The 25021-nt window shown below is 35.8% G+C and overlaps 2 protein-coding genes across 2 annotated transcripts in view; one reads left to right on the top strand and one right to left on the bottom strand.

The window, feature by feature from the left end:
- Nucleotides 1-19722, top strand: part of LOC136028837 (electron transfer flavoprotein regulatory factor 1-like) — a 194624-nt gene extending 174902 nt beyond the window's left edge. The window contains exon 3 of the transcript XR_010617884.1: nucleotides 19679-19722. The gene's annotated coding sequence lies outside the window, so the exon portion shown is untranslated. The remainder of the gene's footprint in view (nucleotides 1-19678) is intronic.
- Nucleotides 1-24823, bottom strand: part of LOC136028835 (bifunctional glutamate/proline--tRNA ligase-like) — a gene marked incomplete at its 5' end in the record, with an annotated part of 37880 nt that extends 13057 nt beyond the window's left edge. The window contains 6 exon segments of the mRNA XM_065706767.1: nucleotides 1779-1973; nucleotides 6813-6952; nucleotides 8677-8947; nucleotides 12246-12455; nucleotides 18230-18316; nucleotides 24698-24823. Of these exon segments, the coding sequence (XP_065562839.1) occupies nucleotides 1779-1973; nucleotides 6813-6952; nucleotides 8677-8947; nucleotides 12246-12455; nucleotides 18230-18316; nucleotides 24698-24823 (1029 nt within the window).
- Between the last annotated feature and the right edge of the window lie 198 nt (nucleotides 24824-25021).

Consider the following 25021-nt stretch of genomic DNA (forward strand, 5'->3'; position numbering starts at 1 on the left):
AATAAAATCTCCAAAGTATCAAGAAAAACAGTTCAGCCGAAAATGATATTTTATGTTATAACTTTATCATAAGATGCAAATTAGGCACAAAGAAGGTGTAATAAAAAGGTGAAAACTCTCAAGAATAACTTAGTACAAACTAGTATTAAAAAAATAAAATTACTCAAAGCAAATCAATGAAGAAACAGCGTTGTCGGCAATGGGGCACGAGTCTTGGTGGGTTCTTGAACCATCTTTGTCCCTAATCATTAAGGCAGTAGGTCCGGCATTTTATTGGGGGGAGGGGCAAGAGGGGTTTATATCCGGATAGTCAAGGGTCATGGGCAATAGAATAGTTTTTTCTTCAAATTATTGGGGGGGGGGGAAATGCCCCTTCCTCTTCCACCAAAACAACACCCCATCTAGTCATGTACTGCATAATTGTAGACAAGCCATCATAAAGATCATAAAAGAAAACCGGGAGACAGTTTGTGTGAGCTGTGAGACACCAAACAGCGAAGCTGCTGAACCAGTTGGTGGTCAAACTATAGCCAAAGAGATGAAGAAAGGTTACTGTCCTATACTTTCATGTTAAGAAGTATTCTTGAGTTCTATTGGTTTATTTTTGTAAGTATTTTGACATTACTCCTTTTATTTTTGAAAGTCAATCACATTACTCCTTTTATGTTGAGAGAAAAATAGCTCTACCTTTTAAAAACCTAACTAATGCTGAGCAGCAAATTTAGACACACAAGGAAATATAGTTTGGAGGGAGAGATAACTCAGCCTATTTAAAAGCCACAAGGTTTGCTTTAAAAAGAAAAGGGATGCCACACAATAAAAACACTGACAAATAATATATAAAATTATAACTTATTGACAAAACGTGCTTCTCACTTATGTATCTCGTCATGTGAAATTTTTGCGCTTTCCTCGTAGGAAATAACGGAAAACGAAATCTTCATGGAAAAAACGGCATAGAAATAACAGTTAGAAGCCTACAAATACATCCTAAGTGCAATCGACCAAAAAAAAAAAAAAAAAAAAAAAAAAAAAAAAAAAAAAAAAAAAAAAAAAAACTCAGAGAGGAGAAAATAAAGGCTAATGATCTATTTATTGAGTTTCATCTAAAGCAATTTCATTTTGCATAAATTTTAAGCTAAATTTTTATGAATAGGACAAAATTTCGGGTAGATCAGCTTTACCCATAACTCACTTACATGGTTCGTAATTTCTGAGGCGTGGATTTGCATGGCGGCAGAGGGCACTTGGCACTAAGACGGTAAATTATATCGGTCAAAATTTTGTCAAGAAAAAAATCACTCAGTGATAATTTATTGCGCCCCCTAGGATTGTGCGTCCATTGGCCCGGGCCTAGCGGGCCTATCGGTAAATCCTGGCCTGTATGCACGATATAATTTGAGCTTGGCCATAATTTGTAACGCTAATTATAGTGATGATGATATTAGGGATGATCAAGCAAGAAGAAGAAGATGAAAAAATGTCTTTCCTGACAAATAATTTTAATATGGAGAAAGTGACAGAATATATAGATTGTGGAAAAAATAATTTGGAATGCAGTAAGGTAGTTTATAAGGTAACAAGGTGATTTTACCAGGCAATAATACTCCAAATACTTCCTGAACTTTTCTTCTGAATGTTGTTTGACTGCGAATGATGGCTGAAGGGGGCATATCTACCCCCCCCCCCCCCTCTCCCCAGTGGTATTAAGTAATGTGCTCATCGGTTCAACCAGACTGGGTTGAGAATTAAGTTAAAGACATTTAAGGGAAACTTGCCTGTACAGAAGCTACTCTAGGTGGCAGGACGAGTCCCTTATTATCAGCGTGGACCATGACTAGGACACCAATGGTTCTGGTTGTAATGCCCCATGAATTCTGCCATACATGGCTTCTCTCTTTTGTCTCGGGATTCTCGAATCCAATGTCAAACATTTTCGAAAAATTTTGCCCAAGCATGTGCGAGGTCGCTCCCTATAAAAAAAAAACAACAACATACAGAATACATAATAAACGAAATCAATAAATAACTAATTAATAAGTAACTAATTCCTTTGCCTTTTCCCTTTTTTAAAAGGATTTTTAAGTTTTGTATTTCAGAGTTTTGGTTACTATTGAGCCGAGTCGCTCCTTACTTACAATTCGTTACTACGAACTGTTTGAACCGCAATTTTCAATTTTCAAATGAGGAGGGGGAGTTGCCCCCTCCTCAGTACCTGGCTCTTTAAGCTTAAAATATTTGTGAATTTGTAAAAAGCTTATTATTTTAACTGAACGGTCCTTGTGTGTCAGGAGTCATTCTTAAATAATTGGAACAAAAATTCAAACATTAGCTTAAAGAGTGAGGTACTGAGAAGGGGACAACTCCCACATATACGTAATAATTTTGATTAGTTTTAATTTTTAATGTTGTTTCTTACTTTCAGTTGAAAAAGCATTGTTTTTTTTTTATTTAATAACAACCACAAACTGAAAACATACAATATCTTTGGTTTATTATCACATAAAAATCATAGTTAAGAAGCTGCTTAAGATAATATTAAATGCTAAGATTGGACGAAAAATGATGGAGATTGGACGAAAGATTGGACAAACAAATTATTTTTTATATCGACAATTATTTAACAAAATTCCAACTTTAGCGTAAAGAGCGAGGTACTGACATGGGGAAGAGACTCCGTCATCTACATAATATGAGGGGTTTCGCCCCCTCGTCAATACCTCACTCTTTACGCTAAAGTTCGAATTTTCGTTCCAATTCTTTAACAATGCCCCCAGAATCCCAAAAGCCATTTAATTACAATAAATAGCTCTTTTAAAATTACTAAAAGTAATTTAGCGTAAAGAGCAAGATATTGACGAGGGGACGAACCCCCTCATACACGTAATAATTTCGGTTCGTTTTAAGTTTGCAGCTTACTTTCAGTTGAAAAAAACTTGATTTTTTAAAAATTTATGATTGTTTTTTAAATAATGCTGGGATATCTTTATGGAAATTCTCTTCAGACATGAAAAATTCCCCCATGGAAAGATCCTCCCACGTAACCCTCTGCCCCGACCCCCCCCCCGCCAGAAAAAATTCCCCTGAAAATGTTTTTATACTTCCCAATAACCAGTATTATATGTAAACAATGGGTAAAGTTCATAACTTGGAGCCCTTCCCCCGGGGACTGTGGGGGAATTAAGGCGTCCTCAAAGATATAGTTATTAGATTTTTCGACTATGTTGAACAAAATGGCTATCTCAAAATTTTTATCCGGTGACTTTGCGAAAAAAATGAGCGTGGGAGGGGCCTAGTTGCGCTCCAGTTTTCCTAGTCACTTAAAAAGGGCACTAGAACTTTGATTTCCGTTCAAATCAGCCCTTTCGCGACATTCTAGGACCACTGGGTCGATACGACCACCCCTAGAAAAAAAAAACAAAACAAATAAACATGCATCTGTGATCTTTCTTCTGGCAAAAAATACAAAATTCCACATTTTTGCAGACAGGAGCTTGAAACCTCTATAGTAGGATTCTCTGATACTTTGAATTTGATGGTGTGACTTTAGTTAAGATTTGACTTTTAGGAGGTATTTCCCCCTTTTCAAAAATAAGGCAAACTTTCTCAGGCTCGTAAACTTTTAATTGTTAAGAGTAAACTTAATTAAACTTTTATATTTGAAATCAGCATAATCGGATAAAATCCGATTCTTTTTGGATATCTATTGGTATCAAAATTCCGTTTTTTAGAGTTCCGGTTACTATTGAGCTGGGTTGCTCCTTACTTACAGTTCGTTACCACGAACTGTTTGATAGAACAGACGACTTATTTGAATATCCTGAGATACTTATGAGAATTCGCATAACAAGGAGATATCTCTACTTGGATGTGTTATTATAGTTTTGTGTACACTAGGTAAAGAAAAACAAATGAACAGATTTATATTTTTATATAAAATTAAGTAAGGTATTGAAACATTCAGTCTAATTTGTTTTCTTTTTTTATGGTAACACGGGGGGACTGGAGGATTGCGGATATGATTTATTTATTTTTTATAGCAGTGACTCTAGTAGCAGCTCAACGAGAAAAAAACGTACACATATGTCGCATTATCAATATTGTTTGAATTGTTAATGGGAACATTTGGTATCGAGGGCAATTTTATTTTTCTGACACGCCCCTAAGACAAACGTGTTCTTATTAGTTCATAGGCATGTCAAAAGACTGAATAGAAGTTCTCTTTTAAGTACATATGTGTATGCACATAATTCATTTGTAGATAATAAGATGTTGAACTTAAAATAAGGTTTTAAAATAAGCTTAAAAGAACTAAATAATCACCAACATTCCCTGACACGCCCCTAAGACAAACGCGTTCTTACTAGTTCACAGACAGGTCAGAAGATTGAACTGAAGTTCTCTTTTAAGTACACATGTGTAGGCACATAATTCAATTCTAGTCCCTCAATAAAAGAAAGATAATAAGGTATTGAACTTAAAATAAGGTTTTTAAAATAATCTTAACAGATCTAAATAATTACCAACATCCTCGACAGATGTAAAAAAAATTATATATGTTTTACTTGTATGTTTATACATTTTATTTACAATTCGAGCAGGTATACAGTCACAAGATATCTAACAAGAATGGTGGTAATAGAGCTTCAGACCTAAAATGTCGGTTTTGCCTGTTTAAGAGGAGAAAAGAAGATTCATTTATTCAACATATCAATTATTAAGGAATTTTGTTTTCTATATCTTTCTGAGGAACATTTCACTGTGGTAAAAATAGATATTTTTATTACCAAGGAAGACATAAGCCATCAATAATTTACCAATACGCTGCTCGTTCTCAGCAGCTATTTAACGAACTGAGATTTCGGTAGAGACATGAAACATCAATGACAATAAAATAATTCTGAATATTTAATATTCTGATATATTCTGTATAAACGGTAACTTATTTAACTGTGAAAATTGTTCTTGACTTATATTAATTTTTTATTAATTTTTTTAGTGACTCATTTTAATTTATTGATCTTGAAGCAGTACTTGCTGCCCTAATTTTTTGTGTTGCTGTTTCTTTATTTTTTTTTATTCTTGTTTTGGGTCTTTTTTTTTGTATTACGACATGCTCATGTTAGCTCGAGCTATTGTAGTGAATAAAATCTATTCTGTCATAAAACAGGGCTAGGAGTGGTCAGGATGTCGTCTAGAGCAAAATATTTTCTCTCAATATTACTGCTACTCCTATTTCGTTCCTCAATACAAAAAAATTGCCATTGTCACATGGCTTATCATGATTTTGTTTATTTTATTATGATTACAAGTACATCACTGGCCAGTGCTTAAAAATTTATAGTAATATTTCCTTATGATTTTCTGTTTATAATTTTGCAAATTGTCAAAAATTTGACATGAGCAAAAAATTAAAATTCTCATGGTAGACAAGAGTACATTTCATTAACAAGAAACCACAATTTCTTTCTTTTTTTCTTCGTTAACTTTTGCCCTGACGCCAACCAGAACGAGCAGTCCCAATCCCAAATCTGCCACTACGTTAGGGGGACGTGCGCCCCCAACTGGATCTGCCTCTGTTACTAACTAGTAAACTATGTTTGAGAATCAAATAATGTTCTCATTCTATTCTAACTACTCCTTTATTTTCCTGCCATCTAACAAGAAAAATAATTAAAAGTAGTTCGAAAACAAACTTGCCTTTCCAGATAGAAAAAAACTATTGTCCCAAAATGGCTAGTTTTTGGAAATTATCTTTCATGAAATAAGATATATTTCATGCCAAGGAGCGGTTTAATGGGTGAAAAATCCCAGCTATGCTACTATCGCTGCAACCATGATTTTTTAATGTGAAGAATAACCAAGAAATTTGTTAAAAAAGCATCTAAAGGGTCTTCACAACCAAAACCAAATAAAATCTTCTAAAAATCTTTGATTTTAAAACTTTAATTTTCTGAGAAAAAAAAAAAATCAGAAACAACTGAGGCACTGGGATTGCCTAACATATTTTATGTAATATATGTTATGGTTAAGTATTAAGTACTTATTTATAATTATTAAGGTTAAGTACTTATGTAATATGAACTACAGTATTTAATGTATTTGACTCATCTTATTTAAATAGGCCAAAGCATTGAACTATATCAGATTTTTAAAGGTGAACATTTAGATATCCAGCATGTTTCAGATATTTATCACTGACCTATATACCTAATTATAGGCTAGTGAAATCTAGGCTGATTTACAAGCGTTCCCTGTTCCAGGCAATAGTATGTATTACATCTTAGGCAAATGGTACATATACTATTATAGCAAAAAGTGCATACTTGCCAACTGGATGGGAGGGGGGGGGGGCTTGAGATGGTCCCCTTAGAAAACATTTTTCAAAGAAGCCCATCCCCCTGAATTTTGACGGTAAATATACTTTTGGACAATCATAGTTTAAAGATGCGTTAAAAGCGCAACGAAGATGGAAGCCATAAGATAAAATAGTGTAAAACGAGATACGAATTTCCGACCTCCATTGGCCTGTTTAAGTAAGTTACAGATATATATATGATAAATGTACCATTTTTACTATGTCTGTATGGAGACATTATATTTCAAACGCTTGGTTGCATTTGATGGAGCAATATTAAAAAAAAAACTCGCAATATTACGAAAAAAACCTTTTAGATTAGTTCCACGCCATATTTAATGCGGAATCAAATACACAAATATTTGTAGTTTAACTCATATAAACTTAAATTTACCTTAGTTTATATTTGTATATTTAACTTAAATATAAACAGACATTAAAAAAAAGTATATACCTGAATGCCTCTGCCACTAGCAGGAACAAACGCTTCAACCGTGGTGGTGAAATCCGCACCAGCAAATTTTTCTTTTTCTGATTTTCTCCCTTTTATAACAGGAACAGCTAATAAGTCGGTGTAAATTGTTGCATATAGATCTGAAAGTTATTTAATATTATCAGTTAAACATACAAACAGGTCAAAAAACAGAAGGAGAGAGGATGTGAGAAGAGAGAGAGAGAGAGAAAATATTCCTTGTAACACTGCCACATACTTAATATAGAATAGAGTCAAGGGGCCTGAGTGTTCAAACTAACAAAATGGTGTTGAGTAAACCTTCTTTGCCTTTCTGGTGAAGTCTGGATTTATATTGATAAACATCTAATATTGGTATGCGTGTGCTGGTACGCAAGTAGCCAAATCTTTCAGAGCTAAGGGTTCAGGTGGGAGGAGATAGAAGAGGAGTGTCTTTACTATAAACTATTTGTTAATTTTAAGAAGACTATTTACATCGTTTGAAGACAAACACAAGAGAAGAACTTTACAGAAGTACTGCAAAAGAGGAACTACCTGTAACACGTCAAAAATCCGTATATATAATTATTTCCAAGATTCTTAAAAACACGTTCTACTATATTAAAATTGTTCGGTTCGAGTTCTAATTTTTGGTATCATAGACGCAGTTTTTCTTATTCCCATTTTCAAAAGACAGGATATCATAATTTTTTTCAAGTCCCTGTCCCACTTACGCTTCTTGAATCCAATACAAATTTCAAAGATAAAATACACCAATTGCATTAAAATTAGGTTTCATGTTTCCTGTCCAAAGGCTTGCATTCAAAAGTTTACAGATTTCTCCCCCATTAAAAAAAAAATCATTTTTATCGAAAATAATTTTCCAAACCTAACAAAATTTTCTATTTAAGGCACTTTATACCTACATAAGATCAGTTACAAGTAGAAACTTAAAGGAAAAAAATATCCGCACAAAATCCCATATCAACGTTCACTTCACGGGTCGTGCAAGGTTGATCCAAATAATTAGATTTGCTCATTTATTTTCACAATTCAACGTGGCAACAGTGACGAGACTACTTCTAAACACTTCATAATTTTGTTATGTCTACAAGAAAAATCTTAGAAAATCTTCTTAGAAATACAAGGACCTCGTATGGATGCAGGGCGCAAAGCACATTTGTAATTTGATGTCTTTGGTTAGTATCCACTGAACCAATTCAGACTACCAGATTTCATTTTCAATTCTTTCGAGCGCACATTTTTGTGATAAACGCAAAAAAAAAATATTTCGCACCTTCCCCTGAACACAAAATTATAAGTCCCTTTACTTCTCCCCCCACATAAAAATTCTTGAAGTTTCAACTCAATCCCCTAGCGGTGAGACAAAACAGAGTAGACCTACCAGTACTACATGTAAAATTCGTCACTATTTTTCTAAGATTACTGACTGTTAATATATAATGAGAAGTATTTGCTTGGCTTCAGGTTCCCGTTGTATAGTGCCAAAAAGAGCTAAAGATAAGTGATTGGCTGACAGTTGCCGACATGACAAATTATGTAGATAGATAATATTACCAAGAATTGTTTTTTCTTCTAAATTTCTCTGCGATTGTAAGTGAATTTTTAATTAGTTTATACTGGATTTCTGTGAATTTGTAAATTTTATAGTTAAGTCCAGCACAGTACATAAGAGAGGATAAAAGCGGATCCTGTCACATAAAAAAGAATTTTTTTTTTTCAAAAACAACTTCAAAAGAACTTATAAAAAATTCAAAATATTCATATCTCAAAAAGCGAAAATCCGGAATTTCGATAATAAGTACATGTACAACAATTAAAATCGCTACAAAATATTTTTTTTTACCTAGAATAGCGAAGACTTCAGACTCCGCTTCTTCTCTAGTTTCAAAGGCAGTATGGCCTTCTTGCCACAAAAACTCTCTTGTCCTCAAAAAAGGTTGAGGGTGCTTAAACTCCCATCTAACGACATTATTCCACTGATTCATACGTAAGGGCAGGTCTCGATATGACTGAATCCATTTAGCATATGCAGGGTACATAACAGTTTCAGATGTCGGTCGGATTGCTATTGGTTCTTCTAATGCTTTATCACCAGATTTAGTGACCCATGCAACCTAAAATTTCCACAAATGTCGATAAAAATCCTGAATGAGCATAAGGTTTTAAAAGCTGTATATTCACAAGAAGAAATTCCAATTGAATAGATGTTGCATTAGAAAAAAAATCCATGGGACCAACTTGCTTACTTACCTTCGGTGGGAACCAGACAATGAACTGTCCAGCCCGGAACCAATGGATTTTAGAAATTAAATCCGACGACCGCTTTAATCTGTCGGCCACAGCTTTCCCGACGATCTTCAGACCATCCCTGTACCATCTCCGACCATGCCTCCGGAAATCCCCAAATAGTTAAAGGCCCTCTTTGAATTTTCGCCAAAGATTCTTCCTCTGTCCTCCCGCCTCCAGAAGGGCACTGGCTCACAGACGAGGACGTCTCAACATATCATACCTTTGGGGCAAATCAAGTTGAGGCCAAGGAGCTTGAGGTGACGTCTTTTGATGACGGAAGATAGCTTTCCAGACTGACCACAACGGTTTCTTACTTCAATAATGGGAATTCTAGACCACGCATGATTTGGAGTATATAACAAAGCCAGCTGTGATCGAAGGCGTCCAAAGATCCAGCCCCTTCTGCCTTAAGCGGCCACGTTTTACAAACATGCAGTATTACAGCTCGAACGGATGCTACGTAGGCTCTGAATGGTTTTTGTCGAGATCCCAAGTCTGGCTTCACATCTGGAAGCCTTTAACCACGGAAAATAAATGGCTTAAGCAAAACATGAAAAAAATAAAGGAAAAACACTGGCACTATAAAAAAAAAACAAAAAAAAAAAACGAAAGGGAACCCAAATTTAAAAAAAAACAACTATTTTTAATAAATGTTAACAAATATTAAAAACTAAGAAAAATATCTGTAAAAAAATATACTATTATTAATAGATTTTCGTACCAGATGTAAATGGAAAGGCAGTATCGTCTAAGAATCATTTACCAAAACTGTAATTAATATGAAAAACAACATTTAAGAAATTCTATAGATATTTATAGATCAAAATGATTCTTCTAAAGTGACCCAGATGACTTCCAATTTACAAGTATGTTGATATTTCGAAATTACTTAAAAAGTTTTGAAATCTAAAATTTCACTATTATTTGACAGCAAATATACCAAAATTGTAACAACTCCTCAAAAGAATATTATATATACGTTTAGGTCAAATTGGTTCTTCTAACGTTATACTCCCGGTTTTGGAGGCCAACATGACACTCAAGTTAAATAAAATTGGTTCTTCTAACGTTATACATCCCGGATTTGGAGGCCAATATGACACTCAAGTTAAATAAAATTGATTCTTCTAACGTTACATCTCCAGGTTTTTGAGACCCAGATGACCTCAAATTCACCAGAATTTCGCAAACTCTGGAATTACTTCAAAAAGGTCTGAAAATTGAAAATTCCCCATTATTTTTCTGGAAAACACAAACAATTGTAATATGCAGAAACATCCAAATTATAGAAATGGCTTTTCAAAACCATTAGAAAAGTGTTTCGGGTTTAGAACACCTAAAAAGGCGAAAAACTATTATGTGGACACTCTAAAAAAAAAAGAAACTAAAAAAGTATCTAAAAAAAGAAACTCGACACTAGAAAAACCAGCTTTTCGACATTCAAGTACTTTGATTGTGGTTAATTTTGATAAAATTGACAAATCACAACCAGTGACAATATTTAGCAAATAAACTATCTCAAAGATAAAAAAAAATCACAACAAATACATAGCATGCAATGAATGAATGAACAATTTAAACAAAACAAAAAAAAAAAATTTTTTTGACATAGCTAGGATAATCGCTGAAAAATGATAAAACTTTTACCTTAAAACGCAAAATAATTATTTTTTGAAATGATCTGAATCGAATGACGTGGTTTCGAATTGAACTAGATATTGTTTAGAACTTACTTAAGAACAAAAACAAAAATTCAAGTAATTTCCCCCCATTAAATGATACATATTAAACCGAAAAGGTTTCTTATGTAGAGGAATTGAAAACTTTTTAATTTCTCTCCACTGTTCCTTAATGGACCAAAAAATGGACATAATCCAAACTTGCAACATAAGGTTTAAATTCCCTGCACTAACTTTGGTAAGTTATTTTTCCGTAGTCCTAGGGTTTAAAATGGGGGCGTAATTTGCTATAGGGGAGGGGACAACTTTCCCTCCAGGTCCCAGTTGCCCCCCCCCCCCCCAGCTCAAATTTTGTTTCTTCAAAAACCTTGTCAAAACTAACATAAGCCTACATACTTCAGAGAAAGGCGTCAGTTTTCTTCAGTATTTTTTTGCATTTATGGTACTATATGGCTCATTTTTCATTTTTCACGGTCATTTTCACTTGATCTGGGAAAATTTGGTCCACATCCCCCACCCCCAGGATTTTGACGAAATTACGACCCTGGTTTAAAAGTACAGGAGAAATGAAACGGTTTTATAGATAAGAAAATCAGAAAAAAAGGGAATTCAATTTTAAGGCAATTTTTCGGTCCACATCCCCCACCCCCAGGATTTTGACGAAATTACGACCCTGGTTTAAAAGTACAGGAGAAATGAAACGGTTTTATAGATAAGAAAATCAGAATAAAAAACGGGAATTCAATTTTAAACCAAACAGACCTTCATACGCAATTATGCAGTGTTAGGTAATAGCAGGCAAAAAAAAAGTGGTGAAATCAGCAATTAAAAGCTAAAAAAAATTGCATCAAACTGCTTAAGAAAGCGGAACTTCCTTTTAAAGGAGCAGTTGCCCTTGGCAATTAACTGAACGTTAATGTTTTAATTTCTAAAAATGAAAAATTTGTCAAAAATTAACTAATAAATTTTACTTACTTATTTTAACGGTTCAACCCGGCAACAGTGACGAAAATCTGTTACTGTCATTAACACAGTATAATCTTCAAAAGATCACTAAAAAAAATCTTGAAAAAGCGTGGTTTTCGAAGATGCAAAGAACTAAGATTCAAGGAGCAAAATATTTCTAATTTGATTTCGTTGTCAAGTTTCCCCATAACCAATCCAAACAACTAGGTTTTTGATGTTATAAAACGTGCTCAAGGCCAAAGAAAAGTTGCTTTCAGAGGGAGGATCTTCAGCCTATTGTCGATATGAAGGATTGATGTGTGATTAATATTACAGTGCCTTGCTGACCTTCCCTTTGAATGCAGCTGAACAAACCTGTCTTGGCTATTATTTCACAAGTTCGAAAATGTCAAATAAGACCCTTAGGGATGATATATGGAACAACTAACAAAAGGGAATCGAAAGACATAGGAAAAAAACTGAAAAAAGGAAAGCCTACCTCTGGTGCAAAATCCTGAATATGCTCCTTCTCTTTTTCAAGGGCTAACCGGGAAACAAAAATTGGGAAGTAGCAATTCTCGACACCAAGTTTCTTTATTTCTTCGTCAAGAAAGTTTTTGATTGTATCCCAAATCGAAAATGCCCATGGGCGAAGTATATAGCAGCCACTGACATCATAATATTCAATCATTTCCGACTTCGTTATCACCTTAAAAAAGTTCAAATTTTTACATCGGAAAAAATTATTTTATGCATTTATTTGCAACGACTAACATCATTGACGCAACAACTGACAATTATTTACAACCACTGACATCATAACGCTCACCTACATAGAAGTTTGAATTCCTATGTTTAAAAAGTCTATAAGATCTGTGCATTTATTTTTTTTGCAAAATATTTGTGCTTTGTATAATAATATTTAAGTAATAAAAGTGATTTTGCGAGAATCAGAAACAAGCAAGGTGTTTATGGAATTTATCAATTTGATAAAAATAATCAAATATAGGCTCCCTGTTTTAAAATACGTGAGGAAGATCAGGTCAAAGTGATAAATTCCATCTTGTCAGGTATCAACCATGCCTGTTGAGACCCGCTGGTATTTGTTCCTTTTCTAATTTGGAAGAACCTTAGCATTTTGTATCTTGACAATTTGGATCTCCAACATTCAGGTGATGACTTCGTTATCACCTAAAGAAAGTTTGAATTCTTATATTGTAGAAATTTATAAATAACTGTACATTTATTTTTCTGATCGAAGTACAAATCATAACCATTGTGATTCCTTTCATGTAGCACTTACCTGTCCACGCCAAAAACCTCACACCTACCTATACGAAATTATCCCGTAATTCTCGCCAAAGGCCAAGGCTGTATCCAGGGAGGTTGCAAGGCTTGAATTCCCCCCCCCCCCCCAAAAAAAAATCTTGTCCAAACTGTAAAAACGTAAGAAAAATACATATAAACAAATATCTGATGCATTCTTTAATTTCTTTTGTAACCCCACTCCATGAACAAAAATCCTAGATACACCCTTGACTAGAACTGTAACAAATGTAGTCTTAGAGAGTATAATTCCTATCATAACCGCATCAACGAGTACGGTTATACATCCAGAACGAAAACTAATACAGTTTTATATTAATCTAAAACGGATGTAAATATGCATAACATTCTTAGAATGTGCTGAAACCAATTTTTCTTTGTTTCCTTTACGTAATTACTTCAGTTTACCGTTGTAGGCTCAGTCAATTTGAAACTTGTGTGTCAATCAGTGACATTTGGAGGAATGAAGATTGAGGATTTTCCAAAATCGAATCATCTGAGCAATATATATATATATATATATATATATATATATATATATATATATATATATATATATATATATATATATATATATATATATATATATATATATATGCCAATTTTTGAGCATAGAGATAAAAAAAAATTAAGAAAGTGAAGCTTGTCTTTGCGGGAAACTAATAATTTAATTGGCTTTGAAATAAGAAACAAAGCCGTGTACTTTAAAAGCTAAAGTATAAGTTTGAGCTCACTAAAATCTTAAATTGTCGTAATAAATGATTTCTGTTACACTAAAACTTCAAAACTTGGTTACTACCCAGAGGCACTTTCATGAGACCTAGAGCTATAAATTGTTAGTAGCCGGAGAAAATCACATGATAATGTGATCGCATAATTAAAAATTTTAACGTAGTTTACAAAACTAATTCAGTGCTATTTCGAGATATTTTGCATGAAAAAGTTGAATATCGTCTATATAGTTGGTGACAAAAGATAGAGTAAAGTAAACGTACAGTAAAAGGGAATTATGGTCGTTTAATTTATTTATTTACAAATTTATCATTCTTTTATGTTCTATTATGAATACCAGAAAGAAACTGAGACACCTGTTGTTCCTAGGGGCTGTTTTCGACTTTCGAAGCTAGAAAAGAAAAAGGGCAAGTTGAAACAATTCTTGTCAACTCCGAGACTTTGCACCCACAAACTTCTTGCTAAGCATGGTTCACAATTAGAATCGATCGAGAAAAAAAAAGTGTTACCAACAGGGGTTGACAATGCTAAGCGATGAAAATCGGACCAAGAACGTAGACAGGAAGGGTCATTAGCCCATATTCACCCCGCCCCCCATCTAGTGATGTCTATACAGGGTTCGGACAGGTCGGTTCGTTTCAAATTATAGGCTCTGTCCTATTTATATAGGATTTCCCGAGTCCAAATATAGGATTCGGAAGTCTTCCGGATCAGATAGGTGGTAGATGGCGTGAGATGCCTGGTCACATAAATTTGTCATTTCCCGAGTTTCTGCATTTTTTTTTTCTTTTTTTTTTTTTTTTTTTTTTTTATTAAATCAGATACACATACTGTGCCAACGATTGACTGATACAGGTAAAATACCTGGAATCACTCTTGCTGCTTCTTGGGCATCAATTTCGATATGAGACCATTTTTTCTCTTTGCAGGAGACTGCTCCATTCTCGCAGATTCCACCATCTGCTCTGTTTCACTTGTTTTGGACTTTACAGCACCTTTGAGCAAAGGAACAGCTAGGGCAATGTCTATGGAACCCTTGGACCCGGCAGCCTTCTTCATTCTATCGGTCACTTCTTGAAGTAGAGTATCTGCTACTGTTCTCTTTTCTCTGATGCTCTAAGTTTTTCTTTTCGCTTTCCAGGTCTTCTATTTCTTTCTTTTTGTCGTGGACCTCCTGCAACTACCACTTGTTGTCCTCTTCAAAAGCTCCTTTCTCCTTCTCGGATAGCTCTTCTTTTTTCTTTTCATGCAGATATTGTTGATATTGAGACCATGCAGGACGTGCAAGATTCAACAGTTCTTTTATAATAACAAACCGTTCTGGTTTTCCTCCATAAAGTCTCAAAGTGTCATATACTATGAGTCTCGCATCCAGAACGTGTTCAGCCATTAATGTCTGTCTTCACCGAGAATCCTACCAGAACGCGAGAACCCACGCTCAACATCAGCACTGCGAGGCGACAACGTCGGCATTGCTTTGATAAGCTTGGTAAGTTCCGGGTACTTGCTGTCCCTGCGTTCATTCACCAGTCCAAAAATGATCAATCCAAGTAATGTCCTCACGGGGTCCATTTTCCGTTTGCAAAAGCAGCCACTCAGTCTGGGCGACGTCTGAGCTTGCTCCAATCGCAATCTCGCGTGCCACAGTCGCTATGTCTGCAATGCTTCTTGAATCCTTCATGTTGATGGGACTCAAAAAGTGTAAAGCCTCTAGAAAACCATCCTGTTCCAGAGGATATTTGTTCAAAATATGGCGAATGCCCGCAATAAAATGTTTTCGCACATTGACATAGAAAATGGCCTTGTCTTTCAGTGTTGCTTTCTCATGGAAAGGTCGTTCCACATTTCCTGAAACTATGGGCTTTTCTGCAAATTTTTCAGCAAGGTTCAACATTTCTGGTGAGAAATTTTCAATCTCGGTCATGAAATCTGGAGTGAAGACCCGTCCGCAAAGCGTCACAACTAGTCTTTTGATCTCTGAGTTCAAACCATGAATGAGAGGCTCTTCTTTCTGGAACAGTTGGGTGAAACTTATGAACAGTTCTGCTGAGGCTAGAATAAACTCGAGTTGGGCCTTCATCGTCGCACTTCTGATATAAGCTACAATCTTTAAAAATTTGGGAGTGGACAGAAGTTTCTTCAGTTTTTTCTCTCTCGGCATGAAATTCAGGAAGTACTCCAAGATTGCCGGCAACTGCTGCATGATTCGAGCAAGGGCACGTCCAATCGTCAGCCAGCGACTTAGGACATGTTATATGAAAGCATTCTCTGGCACTCTTACTGTCTTTTGGCACTTTCAATAGTCTTCACAACGTGAAGGCCAGCCGTCAAAAAATGAATGCACAAGAATAACGAAGTCGAAATTTTCTTCTCCGAACACCTGAAGACCTTTCAAGAAAGCGTTATGGATTATATGGATGTTTCAAGTACCAATATTCAACATTCCCTTTCCTGTCACTTTCTTTTTTTGGCATTGAAATTGTTCCAAACGCTTTTGTTGACGTTTGGTCCATTACTTCCAAGCACGATCAGTTTTTCAAGTGGCAGCTGATTTTACGCAATGGCTGACATAATCTTCCTACACAGATCATCACTTGTCGCGTGGCCCATAAAACTTGTGCATAAAAGTCTGCTCCGGATTTCGTTTCCATATGAGGACCAATATCGACCAATACCGTCTGAAGTGCCCATATTAACTCTGCTTTATAAGCGGCATCACGCTCACAAAACATGTTTGTACCAACTAACGGTTTATCCTTGGTTGTTTCATCAACTCGAGATTGTCCATTCAGGTAAAGCTATGGTGGATGTATTTAAGCAGTAACTGCGGCTTTGTGTTCTGCAGATCGCACATGTTGGTTTACCCCTGAGCAACCCCAGCTGGCAACCGAAATTTTTCAAGCAGAGTTCGCAAAAGAACGAGTACTGGTTATTTCCAGTCTTACATTATTCGCCAATCTTTCTACCACTGCAATCCGTCTTAGCAAGCCATGAACTATTAAACTTGGTAGGCCCCATACTTAATTACCAAGCATCACCTACAAAATAGCATCCCAAGATTGAAAGACCATAAAAAGAAAAAATATGAATATGTCCAAAACTGGGCCGTATTTGCATCAGCCTTTAAAATAGCGTTCAGGCAGGAAACGCATAAGTCACAAGAACTCCAGTCTCATTAAGCAGATACTGCTAGCCTGTATACTGATCTTTGCTCATTTCGGACAGGCCCAACATGACAAAAAACAGAACATAGGCTACTAAGTCAACACAACAGCATAGCCCAGGAAGAAGCAGTTTACTAAGCCCAGTAAAAAACATTAGTTAAGTTCAAACAGCTCAACAGTTGTAATTAATTATCGATCTACACCGAAAAACTGCACAGTCTACAACAGAGTCAAAAACAAAAAGAAAAGCACATCTTGGCTTACTTAAAGAGAAGTGAAAAATGCAAATCATGAGCAATGTTCTTAGTGCTCTTCAGGCGAAAATATAGTAATAATAGGAATTTAGGTAAAATATAGGCATTTTATAGGAGTGCATTAGAATATAGGAATTTATTGGAATTTATAGGCGAGTCCGAACGCTGTCTATACTATTTTATACGGTCTATGATACTTGACTATTTTCGATATTTCTTGAATGTAACCCCCCTTCCCATCCCTTATTCTTAATTTCGGCTCAAAATTCCGTAAAACCCACAAAATTATACCGAGGTAAAAGAAAGTGCTTTAGAAATGCAGGTACATGATTTTGTTCACGGTTGCCACATGTACAAATTAAACAGTTTCCGAGCCCTTCAACAATCGCTGAATTATCTCGATCAGTGCATTAACTTGTAACGGGCGTTATTTAACTTACTTAGAAACAGCTCCTGTTTGCCTCAACAACGTTCAAATTAAACGGTTCAGCTCAGCCCTTGTCGACCACAACCTCTGTTTATTGAACCCTCGATCAGCCCAAACCCCAATCAACTCAACTCACCTGTAACCCAGGACACATGCATTTGAACCGTTATTCAACTAAGCCCCGTGCAAATTAAACCCCATTTAACTCAGCCCTAATAAGCTTGACCCCTATGCAACTAAACCCTCATTTAATTCCAACGGTATAACAGGCTATATTAGAGTGAACGGGTTTGAGTTAAAAATGGGTTTTGAGTTGAATGGGTAGAGTTAAACAGGGGCTAAGTTACACACACACACCTCAAAGTTTACTGAATACACCAAGAAATAATGAGCCCTGTACATCCTGAAGCACACTTTCTATGCAAATCTCAAAGAATTACCGTTAATACTAGAAATCCTGTAGGTAAGAACATACATTATTTAAAACTTTAAGGCCAAGACTTCTTTTTTCTACTTTGACTCGACAATCACCGTAATACACAACAACAACACATTGATAGAGTAATATCGTAATGCTTACCTGGGTGTACCACTCGGGGAGATTTTCTTCTTTCTTTGCTTCCATTCCCAATCGGGTCATTTTTTTTAGTCCAGCTACTTGACTTTCCTAATTAAAAAAAAACAAAAAAAAAACGGCATCAGCCTAAAAGAACTTGAATAATCTAGTAAATATATTTCAAACATATACCTTCGTATACCAATATAAAGAAAAAGCGAACTTGTTAAAAAAGATATCTCATGGTCTAAAGGTAAGGAGCCTTAGTCTTTTTTAGTAATTAATTAAACCAACAGAAGTTAAACTAGATCTACGTTGCATGGGCAACGTGAGGTGTTGCGGCAACCTTTGCTCGGCTTCGCCGAGTAAAGTGTTGCGAGAGCAACACTTTGGTTTTGTTTCCTCGCTGCGAGTAAACGCTGAAGTTGTTAATCGGTAAGGATGCTAAAATACATACTAGGTACACCAACTCGCAAAAGTTGCAAACTCCTCATTGCTAAAGATGATTGCAGCCTTACAGCCGATTATTACTTACAAGTCCCCTACATGTCTTACCACTGGAACCAAATTGGTCTTACCATCAAATATAACGGAAACAAAAAATAGGTACACCAACTAGTAAGAGTTGCGAACCCCTCATTGCCGAGGACGATTATGAGCTAACAGCCGACTGTTGCTTACAACTCCCCTATATGTCTCACAATTGGTATCGGCCTATTTTTGGTTTCAGTGTGTACCTTACTACTGAAGTTGTCAACCCCTTTAAACTTTCAAACTGGTATATCTCATGAAGGAATTTTTGTACAAAAAAAAATGGATGACATATACTTTAATCAGCTCATCAATAGCTATCGACTGCCGTCGAAAAAAAAAATCTATCTGTCTTAGTTCAAAAATTGACTTTTTTGCCGTAGGCCAACTTTCTAACGTCATCACTTAGAAAGGAGCAAAGGATAAACTCTAATTTCTTTAGCAACGAGAGAACTTTTAAACTTTAAGAGGCACATCTGATACCATTTCTCTACCGCAATCCCAAGTGCGAAAAAACGAATGATAAACTCAGCCGAAATCACGGCAGCACTTTCGGACCCGTGGGAAAATGCCGCTTTTTTGCTTCTCTAAATTTTTCTATTTATCACTCAAAGAAGATATATTGGCTGTGGGGCAGGGTAACTGTCGCATATATTTAACACTTATAGATTTTAGTCCATCTTCAATTTGAAACTGGTGCCTGCCTGCTTGCCTGCTAGAACGGAGCTTTCCACTCGAAAGCAGAAACATGGTTTGATGAAACGAAAGCTTGGCTGCATAACTTCAGATAGTCCTCTCTGACATAGGCTATACAACTCCTCTTCACTTCACACACTATAGGCTCTGGCTCAAGGACAAGCAAAAACCATCCTTTTTGGCCCCAGGCAAGAGTTCTACGAAGCTTTCCAAAATGTAAAGTCATATTCATCAATCCGGCCTAAGGTCCACACTTTCCGTAAAAACCGCAGAGGTTAGACCCTTACCACTTTCTAGCAATAAGCTGAAATCGGGGTGCTAGGAACAAAAAAAAAAAAAAAACCACGACAAAACCAAAGTGTTGCTCTCGCAACACAATAAACAATCATAACAAACAAACATTTAGGTACTAATATAATTCAATATATATATATATATATATATATATATATATATATATATATATATATATATATATATATATATCTTAATGCAACTGAAACTTGAATTGAATATGCAAAATAAGCTTGAAATGAACAAGAATCACTACAAACACGAGTTTGGATTTTGACTTCTTCTCTCACTGTAAAAGTCTTAAACCTACTGCGTTATTGGCGTTTTACTGAAAACAAAATAAAAAAAATTAGAATAATCACATTTCGAAGCGATGAGCTTTCAGCAATTAATATTATTATATTTCAAATATTCAGTTTAATTTTATTAGTTTTTTCTTGACTGTTCAAGATAAAAATGCTTCATTATAAACATGAGTTTGGATACTGCCCCCTTCTTTAGCTGTAAAAGTTTAAAGCCTATTCAGTCATTGGCGCTTTACTGAAGACGAATTATGTTACAAATATTTTTTTCTAGTCATTACAGCATTGAAAATGAAAATAAAAATTACAGCGAAATAAAACTTTGAACTGATTATCTTTCAACAGTTGAGATCGTTAATTATCAAACAATCAGTTGTTTCTTTTGCTACTTTCCAAGACTGTTCAAATCAAACAAAGTTTTCAGCAAAGCGCCAATGACGGAGTAGGTTTTAGACTTTTACAGTGAGCGAAGGAGGCAAAACCCAAACTCTTGCTAGCAGTGATTTTTGTTCGTTTCAAGCTTCATTTGCATGTTCAATTTAAGCTTCACCCGTTTTAAGATTTCTTTATTCATTTATATTATCGCCTATTGTATGTTTGTTTGCTATGATTGTTTATTTAATTTCTGTTCGTTTTGGCTTTCATTCATTCTATAATAGTAATTTCTTGTAATTTACTTGTTTATATAAGTACTTGTATGTTTTTTTGCTCTGATTGTTTATTTAATTTCTGTTCGTTTGGGCTTCATTTATTCTTTAATAGTAATTTTTCGTTGTTTCTGCAACTTTCAATTTAAATCGAAAGAGGCTTTTCCAAAGTCTATATGATTACCTCTTCAGTAAAAAACTTACAAATGAACAATGGAGAGCTTGCATAATTTACATCCCTTGCCCTGGAGGCAGTGGGAGGTTTTGTCAACCCCTGAGGAATAATTATTTTAAATTTGTTTTAAAATTTACTTAATCATTTATATTAGTTGGCTGGTCCTTTGACTGGTGCAGTGGAAGTGATCTTGGCTCACCAATTAGACGTATGCAGGTTCAATCCCGCTCCGGTCATAGGATATGTTTTCACTGATTTGTTGTGGTAATAATTTTGAGCCGTCCTGGCCGAGTTGGTTGGTGCGCTGGATTCGGGATCCTTTGTCTGAGAGGACGCGGGTTTGAATCCCAGTGTACCCAATTCTGCAGTTGGGACGGGGGTCAGTGGCGTGACTCTGTAAGCTTAGCCAGAGTCAACCCAGCTCTAAATGGGTACCTGGAGAAATCTGGGGAAGGTAAACAGGAAGGGTGTGCGAAAGCACAGGATGGCTGGCCCCCAACCCCCCATTGCACTTCCTGGCTGAAGGCCGTATCCTTTACCTTTTTTTTTACATTTATATTAGTACCTATTGTGTGTTTCCTTGGTATGATTGTTTATTTAATTTCTGTTCGTTTTGTCTTTCATTTATTCTTTGATAGTAATCTACTGTAATTTATTCATTTATATTAATATTTGTTGTATGAATTTAATTTCTGTTTGTTTTGGGTTTCACTTATTCTTTAATAGTAATTTCTAGCCGTTTCTAGTTTGAATTTTGACAGGTATTGGTATCTACCGATCTGAAGTTGAATATGATCTTTATTAGAGGAGAAGTAGATTTACAATTGATCTTTTAATATAATCCAGAAGAGGGGTGCAAGTTGTTTCTAGAAAAACCAGTGAGGCATAGAGTAGCTGCTGATAACCAATACCGAAATTTAAAGAAGCAAATTTAGGTCCTCTAATTATTTCTTCTAAATTCTTTTCCATTTTTCACTTTGAATGATGGGTAAGGAGGGCATGGGATGGAATCTGTTTTCCCTGGTGCTTATTTTTAGTTCTCTAAGGACATCGAGTTCCTTCATTTTAGAAATAGTAATTGTCCTTTTTCTGGGGAAGGAGTATCAGAAAACGAGAATACATTAAAAGTTAGTTTTAAGGTCTCTTCAAACTGATGTTTGTGCCCTATCCCCCCTCTGTGTGTTTTAAGCAGGTGTGATGAGGGGGAAACGGGTGGGTAGAATTATGGGGGGGGGGAGGAAGAGCAGTCAATCCTTTGTATTTAACTCTTCCCGCTTGTAACTTTAGATACGTTTTATTATCCAATATTTTGTTGTTTATTTATTATTTTTTCCCAGAGGCACCTCATATGGAAAGGACCGTCGTATAAACTTCGAAGGGGGCTCATTCGATTGGAAATTGGAAGGTCTATTGGCCATTTTATGAGTCAAAAGAGATCGGAGGGCAACTAGGCTCCCCCATGCCCCTTTTCCCCAAATACATCCTATAAAAATTTTGAAATAGTAGCCTAATTTTGTTACAAATAATTCAAAGGTCATATGGCAGAAAATCGTTGCATGCCCTGGGGGTATATATGGAACTTATAGTAGGGATGCTTGTATAAACTTTAGAGAGGGGTCATTTGCTTTGAAATTGAAAGTTCTAGTTCACTTCTTAAGAGTCAAAAGAGGGCAACTAGCCCCCCCTTCCCCATGCAATTTTCCCCCCGAAAACATCCGACAAAGATTTTGAGATAGCTATTTTATTAAAAATAGTTCAAAGATCCTATAACAAATCCTCCGTGACCGATAAAACCCAACAGGCTCCAGAGGCCGGCGTTGTAAGTTGTGCCCTGGGGGTATGTATTTCCAATCAAATGAGCCTTCTCTGAAGTTTATACGAGCATCCTTTCTATGAGAACTATATATGTCCCCAGGGCATAACTTACAATACCTGCCCTCGGGCAATGGAGGGTTTTGTCGGCCTCGGAGAATTTGTTCTGTGATCTTTGAGCTATTTTTTAATAAAACGGTAATCGCAAATTTTTATCGCTTGTACTTGGGAAAAAAATGGCGTGGGGGTCCAGTTGCCCTCTGATCTTTTTTGACTCTTAAAAACTGAACTAGAACTTTCAATTTCTTAAAAAATAAGCCCTCTATGAAGTTTACAAACTCATTTCCTCTATAAAGCCACATATGCCACCAGGGCGTAACTTCCAATGTCTGCCCCGGCCCCTGGGGTTTCGTCGACCCCAAGTTTTTATTTTCTTGTGTTTGAACAGTTTTTAATAAAATGGATATCCTCGAATTTTTATCGGATGGACTTGGGGAAAAAAGGGCGTTAGGGGCTATTCGCCCTCTGATCTCTCTTGACTTTTGAAATTAAACTAGAACTTTCAATTTCCAATCAAATAAATTCTCTCTGAAGTTTATACAAGCCTCCAGGGCAGACCTTACAACGCCTATCCCCGGGCCCTGGGGGTTGTGATGACCCCGGAGAATTTGTCATGGAATCTTTGAACTATTTTCAAAAGAATGGTTATCGCAAATCTTTATCAGATGATCTTGAGAGGGAGTGCATGGGGGGAGGGGGAGTGCTAGTTGCCCTACTTTCACATTTAACTCTTAAAAAGGGCACTAGAACTTCCTATTTCTTATCGAATGGGTCACCTCTGAAGCTTGTACGACGACCCCTTCCATATAAAGTGTTTCTGGGAAAAAATAATAATAAATAGATAATAAAACACTGGAGTCATGTGGTCTTTACTGTAAACAACACTATATCGTTGCCCTTGACTGGACAGGTAATAAAACGTATCAAGAAGTTTCAAGCGGGAAGAGCTAAACAGAAAAGATTGAGTACTCCCCCGCCACAAAAAAAAAATCACAAACATAATTCTACCTGCACATTTCATCCTCATCACACCTGCTCAAAACACACTGAGGGGGGATAGGGTCCAGACATCAGTTTAAAGAAACCATAAAATTAACTTTCAATGCGTTTTCTCGTTTTCTGATGCTCCTTCCCCGGAAAAAAAAAAACAATTACTATTTCTAAAATGAACGAATTCGATATCTCAGATAACTAAAAACAAGCATCAAAGAAAACAGACTCTACCCTGTTCCCTCCTATTTACCTTACCCCCCTTTCAAAATAATAAATAGAAAAGACACTAAAAGAAAAAATTAGAGGACCTAAATTTGCTTTTTTGAATTTCAGTGTTGGTTATCAGCAGCTTCCCTATGCCCCACTGGTTTTCTAGAAACAACCTGGAACCCCATTCTGAATTATATTAAAAGATTGATTGTAACTCGACTTATGCTCTGAACTGTCCGCAACAATTGATCTTGTGTTAACACTAAAATGTCAGTACTTGGCCCAGCATTCTTACTTGCAATATTTTTGAATAGAAATCAGTATTAATAAGATAGCCGAATGATAGCATAAATGAGGGGGAAGGTGGGTACGGATGAAACAGTCCCCAAGCACAAATAAGATTCCACGAACAAGTTGTGACGAAACTAATATACGAGAAAACCCACATACTTGGGTTACATATACTTTGCATTGTGTAAGTCACACTCAAAGAATTAAAAGGAAGAAGGATACGTCACTAGGCCCTAGAGTCCAAACCGATGGCGTTAATCTCCGTTTCATGGCCCCTCAGCCAGGAAGTGAACTAGGGGGCTGGAGCAAGCCATCGTATGTTTTAGTACATCCCTCCTGCCGAACGAAGTATTTGTTGATTCCCATTCCCATTCTCTCAATTCAATTAGTGCTATTTTAAGTTGACAGCTTATTGAATTCCGGTGAAAACCAAAAGGGAATACTTAAAAAATAAAAAAAAAAATAAAAAAAAAGTAGTAACCTGACAATTAGCTGCTTTTTTCTCAACCTTTTTCTCCATCTTCTTGGATTCTCTTTTGGTATCTTCTTTCTTTGAAGATTTTGGGGCCCGGGTAGGGCCAGCACCTATGGGAACATCAATTTTACCCTGCAGATAAAGATAAAATGAGTATTTAGAAAGATGCTAAACTTATTAACTAAAAGACAAAATGGGACAATTTTGTAGAACTATCAATTCTACAATATTAACAAACTTTGAAACCTGTTAAACTTCTTTATTTGTAAAGAATTTGATTGCTACTGTGATTAGTTCGAATCGACTGCACAGGTTACAAAAACCTTGCAT

The sequence above is a fragment of the Artemia franciscana genome, chromosome 7, assembly GCF_032884065.1.
Source record: "Artemia franciscana chromosome 7, ASM3288406v1, whole genome shotgun sequence".
NCBI classification, from domain to species: Eukaryota; Metazoa; Arthropoda; class Branchiopoda; order Anostraca; family Artemiidae; genus Artemia; species Artemia franciscana.